The sequence below is a fragment of the Etheostoma spectabile genome, unplaced genomic scaffold (assembly GCF_008692095.1).
Source record: "Etheostoma spectabile isolate EspeVRDwgs_2016 unplaced genomic scaffold, UIUC_Espe_1.0 scaffold00001322, whole genome shotgun sequence".
Classification (NCBI taxonomy): domain Eukaryota; kingdom Metazoa; phylum Chordata; class Actinopteri; order Perciformes; family Percidae; genus Etheostoma; species Etheostoma spectabile.
Genome location: NW_022602732.1, coordinates 15,001 through 23,764, shown reverse-complemented (window position 1 = coordinate 23,764; position 8,764 = coordinate 15,001). Strand labels below are relative to the sequence as shown.

General features: G+C 39.2%; 1 protein-coding gene across 1 annotated transcript in view; it reads left to right on the top strand.

Moving 5' to 3' along the window:
- Window positions 1-2,023: 2,023 nt before the first annotated feature.
- The window catches only part of LOC116674960 (centrosomal protein of 162 kDa-like), a 19,051-nt gene continuing 12,310 nt past the window's right edge, over window positions 2,024-8,764 (top strand). The window contains 9 exon segments of the mRNA XM_032507115.1: window positions 2,024-2,528; window positions 3,573-3,637; window positions 3,721-3,782; window positions 4,096-4,126; window positions 5,672-5,728; window positions 7,784-7,876; window positions 7,879-7,989; window positions 8,281-8,362; window positions 8,658-8,764. The exon segment at window positions 8,658-8,764 is cut by the window's right edge and continues 134 nt beyond it. Coding sequence (XP_032363006.1) covers window positions 2,329-2,528; window positions 3,573-3,637; window positions 3,721-3,782; window positions 4,096-4,126; window positions 5,672-5,728; window positions 7,784-7,876; window positions 7,879-7,989; window positions 8,281-8,362; window positions 8,658-8,764 — 808 coding nt within the window. The 5' untranslated portion in view covers window positions 2,024-2,328.

Here is an 8,764-nt window from a genome sequence, read left to right as displayed (position 1 = left end):
TGAATCGATTTATTTATTCAGATGGATTCATTCTTACCCCACTTTGTTTCCCATGAGGGTTTGTCATGTAGGCCTCTTGGTTTATGGGCAGGAGCTACATGTCTTGTATTTTGCTACACAGAAATAGTAACAATAACAACTTGCCTTTGTGAAGGCGTCTGCATTAGAGGATGGATACCCGACCCGAGCCCGACGGGACCCGACGGGACCCGACGGGACCCGACGGGCCGGGCCGGGTTCGAACAGATTTTTAGAAAGGATGCTGGGGTTCGGGTCGGGCTCGGTCCCATCAGCGCGATAAGGCACTGAACATTTTGAATTTAAAACAGCTTATTATGTAGGTAACCAATGGGCCTGTTTCACCTGATGCAGATGTTCGTTTTTGGATTAAAATAAATGTCAAATATTACCCTAACATCCGTCTTCCTGTGTGCGGAGGTTTGTTAAACTAGCTGTGACAACGAAAGACGTGCGTATTAAGCTCCATGTGGCAGCGCAACGATGGAAGAAAAGAAAAAAAGAAGTTGGCCGCAGGAGATTTTAAAACCATTGAAAACGAAGGAAAGTCAGCTGTGTGGAAGTGTTTCTACATAGTTGTCAAGGCCGATAGTGATGGACCTGTTGGTTCTGTTCAATGGAAGGTTTCCCAATGCCTTCCTACAATTGCTTAATAAAAGCGGCTTTCCACACAAACAAACGTACATGTGTCATTAGTATGAGAAACAAATGCGATTTTAACTGTGTCGGGCTCGGGTCGGGCTCGGACATAAATATCTTAATGCCTGTCGGGCTCGGGTCGGGTTCGGTTACTGCTCTGTCGGACGCGGGCCGGGCTCGGACAGAAAAATCCGGCCCGATCCGCAGTCTAGTCTGCATGCATCATGTCAGCTAGTTTGTGCCTCGGTTTTTAACACAACATAGGACAGGGAAGTCGTTTAAGTTGTTTTTCCCATGATTTCCAATAAAAAATCTAAAATAAAAATGGGAAAAGGAATCACTTGGAATGGTTTTTTACCTATCCACTTGGCTAGTAGCCAAGGAGGACACTCTTCAGAAGAGGCAATTATCTTCCCTTGAGTTTTTGCGCGCGAAAGTCGCCGGACGCCACAATCTTCTGAACATAGACATACTGAGAAATACAGAGAGAGTTGTGTGGAGCTGATAGTCTTAATTAACTTTGTAGCAACTCATTTGCCAATGGCTTGCATGTAACAGACGTACAATAATATCAAAAAGTTACACACTAAAGCTTTAAAAAAAAAAAAAAAAAAAGTATTCCTCTTATTATATTTATTGTTTTTTCACAAGATACATTCTGAAATAACGTCACATATCAGTTTGTGTCCATAAATGTCCTATTTTCAATGGATTTTTCTTTCATTTTCATTAGTTTATTCAATATGGGGGGAAGGAGCAATATGTAGATGCTGCTGTTGAACTGAGACTTATCAGAAATTTCAGTTTACAGCAAAGTGCTGATGTTTTTTTTTATTGAAAATGTTTTTTATGATTATCATCAAGTAGGTCAGAGTTGAAGCCCGGGCTGCTGCGTCGAGGAGTAAACGTCTAAATGTGGGCACTACCAACTGAGCTATCCGGGCGCCCACAGAGCAGTTTTGATGGTGCCTCATGTTATAATGCTCCATGACATGTTTTATCTGTTACACAGTGAAGGATAAACTTTAGCTATACTTTACAAAATAAAAAAAATCTTAGCAAATCGAATTGGAATCGAAATGTCTGGCAGAAAAATTGCACTTATGTTTTTCCCCCAAATCATTCAGCCTTAACCCTTGTGTTGTCTTCCTGTCAACCATGGTCAATTATAGTATCGCTTTTTACAACATTTTTGCCACTTTTTCAATGTTTTGGGTGCTTTTTTTTATGTTTTTGGTGTTTTTTTCCAAAGGCTTTTGATATTTTTAATGTCTTATTTTAACGGCCCATTTCTTTTGTCAAAGAAAAATAAAAAGTTAACTGAAAACGGGTCAATTTGACCCAAGGACAACATGAGGGTTAAGCATGTGTTTACACATTTTTGATTGCATGATGTGGGAAGTTATAAAAACTTTCTGATGTGTTAAGCCATTGTAAAGCAGCTTTTCAGTATTATCAGGTATTCCAAATGGCAGGTCATTTTTAGGAATACAGCAGCCTTTAGCATTTTAGTCCTATCTGGTGTTCAACATCCAGTCTGAACAAGAGATAAACCAAATACGGACTGTGACACCTTAGAATTGCACCTTACAAAACTCCTTTATCTTCACACACCTTTCCTTTTTTTAGTTTGTAAGTATCACAGTCGTGCTTTCTGTGTGTGCTCTCTTCATGTATGTATGTGTGTGTGCAGACTCAGCGAGGGTACTGGCTGCAAACGCGACCAGTATTGGCTTGGACACGATAGAGGAAGAAGAGGAGAAAGCCAGGTTCTTTGCCCAGCTAGAGGCGGGGGCTTCTGCAACTATAGATTACTCCAAGCTGAACAGAGAGCTGGACTCAACTAGTTCTACCATGGGTACTAACCTCAGGTAAACACACATGCTGTAGTATTACACCCACAAAATAGTTAAGGCAAAAGTAGTCTGAACAAATCAATCATGAAGGTGTCCCACCATGCTCCTTTTTAGAGACAAAGAAACACAATTGAAAATGTTTTGTAAATGGACTGAATTTACTCCAGTACTATACTTTAGTACAAATGTTGTACTTGAGATTTTTCTTTTCATACCACTTTCTACGCCGCTACATTTCAGAGAGAAATATTGTAATTTTTACTCCACTACATTAACCTGAAAGATTTGTTTACTTTACAACACATGTAGTTTATCAAATCTGATTTTTTTTTTAAACAGCCAACAATGAAATGATTAGACCATTAAACACACAACTGTTTGAATCCGTGAGTGTAAAAATTGGACAGTCTTCTATTTATATTTTTTTATGTAAGGTATGTTTGGGTCCCTTTTACACAGACATTGATCATAATGTGTCTGTATTTCTTTTAAATAAAAGTACTGATATACAGGAAACAACTTATTGACTGTGAATGCGCGTATTGGCAGTTTCTGTTTTTTTTCTTCTTGTTTCCCTCACCTGTGTCCTCTGATAACAGCTGACAGTAGGTTGACGTTTCACAGCGGTGTGCCAGCTCCAAAAACTGAACAAAACAACAATCCCTTAACAAAAGCACTCCGTCTCGCCTGTGATTCACACAATGCTACGCCATATGTGCGCAGCAGGTGTAGCTAGTTAAAAGCTACATTCCGCAGCACATACGCTCCGCTAACGTTCCAAATACGCGTTCATATATACGCGTATATGCGTTCATAGTAGCCAAAGTCGCTCAACGGTGCCCTTAGTTTCAACTGTTACTAACTATTGCTAAATAGTTGTGTGATGTGTACATCAATGGGTTTTTTTTTTTTATGTATTTGAAAAAATGATGTGCTCTAAACCACAATTGTGCTAGTTGTGGTCTTTGGACACCCTCATAAATAGTTGTGTGTTGAATAGATCGCATCAAGATTAAGGTTGTGACTGTAATGTAACACAGATAAATATTCTCTCTCCAGGAAAGCCGAGGATGCAGTGGAGCAGAGTGATGATGATCAACGGGAAGCTGTCGCAGAGTCTCCAGGTAGAGTAATGAACATTTGGCGGATTCTCTGTTTTCTTTATCTCTCTGTTTCTGTGTCTAAATCAGGTTTTCTCTCTTTACAGGTTCCCCACATTACAGTGAGGATTTTGAGGAAGAGGAGAATGACAAAGAGCCACTGAAAGAGGTTTGTAGTTGGAATCTGTATTGAGTATACTCATAAAGTGTTCTTTGATAAGTTAGGACCTTGATGTGTCTGTTAATCGGCAACTGTGCAAAAATACCAGGCTTAAACAGAATTAATACACATGCAAAAAAAAAACTGCTGTCTAGCATTGAAATGTTGGTTTAGAATTTAAATGGCCATGTTACAATTAAAGCTTCAAAATAGGCGGTACAGCCCAACTGGATGGTTTTGAAACTTCATGCCTTATTTATACTGAAATATTAAAAACTTCAGTTTCAGTAATCCATGCTCTTATCTGCTATTATCTTTTCAGAAGTCTAAAATGTTGCCAATTCTTGCCAAAGGTAAGAGAAAAAGACATGATATTTCACTGAGGTCAAGGGTGGGTGTTTGGAAGAATACTATTTTTTAGTCAAATTGAATACGGCATGGGGTTTGACAGTCTCAGAAGCCTGAGGCGGTCAAAATACTTTTGAACGCATTAACAAATGCTCCACATTTAACGCATAACATATGTGGATCGTTCTTGAAGCGGATTCTGCAACCATACGTTGCTACTGTAACAAATGAAACTGGCTACACATGACATCAGTGAGACAGCAGTGCGTACAGGTAAGTGAAGCTTTGCGGGGATCCACTCCAGTGGGAAAATTTGTATTTTGTGGTGTGTGGAGCCCTTTTACTCTGAACTGGGTCGTATAGTGTCTATATTTCTTGAATTAAACTACAGATACACAGACAATGACCTACAGACTGCCAACTAGTGTATTGTTTTGTGTGTTCTATTATTAGGCAAGGCAAGGCAGCTTTATTTGTATAGCACATTTCAGCAACAGGGCAATTCAAAGTGCTTTACACAAAATCAGTTAAAAAAACAGTTAAAAAATAAAAACAGATAAAACATGTGAATAGACAGTTAAAAATAAGAACATTAAGACACATAAAACACAAGAATAAAAGTTACAGTGTGGCATATGAAATTAAACATTAAAGAAATGAACAGTCATGTAAAGAAAGGCAACATCATAAAGAAAGTTTAAAATTAATTTATTTAACTAACCCATATTACACAAACTAGTTGAAGATTAACATCACTATGCTGGGCCCAAAAGTGAAGAAACAGACCCCACCATCCCTGAACAAATCCTCACCGAATTGTTTTGTCTGTGACTCACACAACCCCACGCCGTGTGTGCCCTGCAGGTGTAGCCATTACGGAAGATACATTTGGAAGGCAAACAAGCAAGATGCCACTTAAGTCCAGAATCGTGAAACTGGTGGTCAGTCCCACATCATGTAAAGAAAATTTGCCAGGGGCCTTCATAGTGCATAGACTGCACAAGGAATCCTTTATCATATTTATGCGTCAGCGTATACACTGGGTTAGATATGTTCTGTTGGTGATCAGCATTGCAGAGGCCTCCTTTATGTATATATAGATGTGGGCAGTCTCCACATTCTGTCTAGTGGTAGGTTATCACAGTGTTGACACACATTTGTTCTTAGGTTTTTAATTTACATGTGGGTCTGGTGAATGCTGTGCTTTAAATTTAAAACAAACAATTTTCACTTAACTGTTCAAAATCTGAAACTTCAAGTTGGGTATTTTTATTCCGTTTATTTCAAATACCAATCAAACAAAATAACCGTTCTCCTTTTATCTCACCACAAGACCAGTAACCACGGTCTTGCTACCTACAGCATCACACACTGGTTGTCAATGAAATGGCTCCTACACATACGAAAGAGTTGATTCACTGTGGACGCCTCATCCGTGTTTTTTTCCCTGTATAGTAAATTTAGAAAGTGGGTGAATGGGCAAAGACACAATTTACTTTGAGAGCTGCAAATAAAAGAAACTTAACTGACTTACGCAACTTTTGTCTCAGTTTCTCTCCATGATTCCCTGGATGACACAGGTGGAGAAGACCGAAGAAATGACAGAGGTAACACAACACACATAGGTGGAGTTTGACATTCAAGCCATGGGGGCAAAAAAACAACAAAAGAACTCATTGTAGCAGCTGAGACCTGGCCTACCACTTGGGGAACACAGCACGGGCACATATGGACAAAAGAAACATGCTAAAACATATACAGTTGTGTTTAGAATAATAGTAGTGTGTTTAAAAAAAAAATGAATAATGCTCAAAATCCTTAGAATAGCTTTTAATTCCATAATATGATGCATTGGGAACACTGCACATTCAATTCCAAATCACAACATGACAAAAATTGATCAAGTTTGTGTGTTTCTTTACAGAAAGTGAAGAAATGGAATATTAGACTATCAAGACTTTGTTCGCTTACTGGTGTGTTTTTGGTCATTGTATTGTTGAAAGACCCATTTCAAATGCATTTCCTCTTCAGCATAAGGCAACATGACCTCTTCAAGTATTTTGATGTGTTGAAACTGATCCATGATCCCTGGTATGCGATAAATAGACCCAACGCCACAGTATGAGAAACATCCCCATAACATGATATTTGCACCACCATGCTTTACTGTCTTCACAGTGTACTGTGGCTTGAATTCAGTGCATGGGGGGGTCGTCAGACAAACTGCCTGGACCCAAAAAGAATAATTTTGCTCTCATCAGTCCACAGAATGTTGCGCCATTTCTCCTTTGGACAGTCAATGTGCCCTTTGGCAAATTTCTGCCTATTCAGTACATTTCTTTTTTTCAGCAATGGGACTTTGAGGGGGCTTCTAGCTGATAGCTTTGCTTCACATAGCCTTCTTTGGGTGAGCTGACTATAATTTTCTGCTTTATATGTTTTCCCCTCTCCAATCAAATTTTTAATCAAAGTCCGCTGTTCCTCAGAGCAATGTCTGGAACGACCCATTTTGCTGAGTATTTCAGTGTGTAACGCACTATAACCAGCATGCACAACCAGCTCCAAACAGGTGAACGAGGCCTCTCCACTTTGCCTTTTAAACAAAGTGGAATAAAACTTTTAAAAGTCAAAATCTACACAAAACGCGCAATTAGTAAACTTACAGCAAATTTATATACATGGCATTTGGGCAACCTTTATTGCAACGTTGGCACGACAAGATGTCCAACGGTGCAACGGTAATTTTAGTTTTTTGCGTCCTGCATATGCGTTGACAATGGTCTCAGGTGAGAGCTACTTGTCACATGACCCAGAGCCCTGAAAAAACATTTGTTTTACTAAAGCAATATATGCAATCAGATGTATTTTCTACCACTATTTAGTTGTTTTGTGGTAAAATATCTCTAAAATATTTGGTCATGTCAGACGGAATTATTCCACTCGGCCAAAGTACCAGGCGATATAATGCAATCTTGAAGTAAAAATAGATCATTTTGTAACATGCAAGGTTGCACTCCATTTAAAACAATACATATTTAAAATGTACAAAGGTCAAGTTTTATTTAAAGAAAGTTCTTTAGAAGTACTTTTGAAAGACAAGCAGCCTCTCAAGCGCAACACCGAACACTGAGATATACAAAGTAGGAGAAGAGGTTGTCATAGCAGTATGGCAGCAGGTAGCATACTACTATCCATACATTATTAAGATTGGCTCTACAATCCAAAGCCAGTCCACCGCAGAGGGTCCTAAAACACCAATTCTAAATAATTGATCAATTATGGCCATCCCATTCTTTTGGAAGATGTAGCACATTCTAGATCAGAAATCAAAAGCAAAATCAATGTTACCAAGTTTCACACTGGAAAGGAGGATCACATCAAGGGCCACACATACGTATAGTTTATTGACATGCTGTTATTTTATCAAAAAGTCAAATATTTTCGACTGCGTTGTTGCATGTCTCATATAATCTCCCACATAGAAGTTGGTCCACATAAAGCCCTAAAAAGGTCATCCATTATAGAGTATATATAGAGTATAGAGCAAATTATTTTGACATGTGTTCTCGTCCTTCCAAGGGGCGCTGTTTCCCTTTGAGGTCATTTAAGTTTCATTGTACATTGTTTTTGACACAGATTACGCTAAATAGTTTTTTGTGCAGGCCAGTCGTATGTGCAGAGCGGAGGCTCAGACATGGAAGCTCTTCACGAGGCCTACAGACAGATCCATGTTGTGGAAGATTCAGATGACCATAATCCCATTATTCATCTCTAGAAGGGAGGCGGGGGGTAAACAGACCCTTGTCTCCATCCTCCCCTACTCAACATGCCAGCCGGTCTCTTCAGCCTGCTTCTACCAATGAGTCAGGTCAGACACCAGCATGTTGTAAACAGTCTTTATTATTCATGTATTACTTTTTAAACAAATTAAAGTTTTCCATGGAATTCCAGGAGAAGTCTTTTGGTCGTATCACTGGTATGTGACCTGGATAATCTAGTAACACAAGTACCCAGTTTAGGAAGTAAACCACGCCTCTTTTTTTTTTTATTATAATTGTCCCCTCCCCCCCCCTTCTTTTTTTTGTTGAGTTTAGGATCAAGTGCCAACAGCTACAAGTTGACATAATAATAAAAACATATAGTCTGTTTGTGTTTTTAGAGCTACCCACTGCAGAAGAGTTGATGAGGCTCATCCGGCCAGAGAAGGACCATATGAGGGGCTTCACCCTCCAGCCTGTCAGGTAAGAAAGGCAAAATCCTACTTGGAATTATCTAACATGAAGAAACACGTCACAAAACATCAACAGACTGTTCGTTATTCTATTATTTTGTTATTTGTATGATTTAGATTATTCACCTGTTAGTCTTACTGTTGCATGTATATGTAATGTCTCAGACTAATATGCCTACCTGTGAAAAAGAGAAACAGCTTTATCTCTCCTACTGCAAAACCGCTTGGAGCCTCCACAGAACCAGAAATCAGCATCAACACAGAATGTTTTAGTGTGGTTTTCTCTTTTCATTTTCTGATTACAGTGCTGTAGGACTTACCCAAGAAAAGCCATCCCGCTTCTTGGAAAGTAGTTTCCCAGATGTGACTTCTCCAGAGTCACAACTGAACCCACCAGAAAAGGCTGACCCTG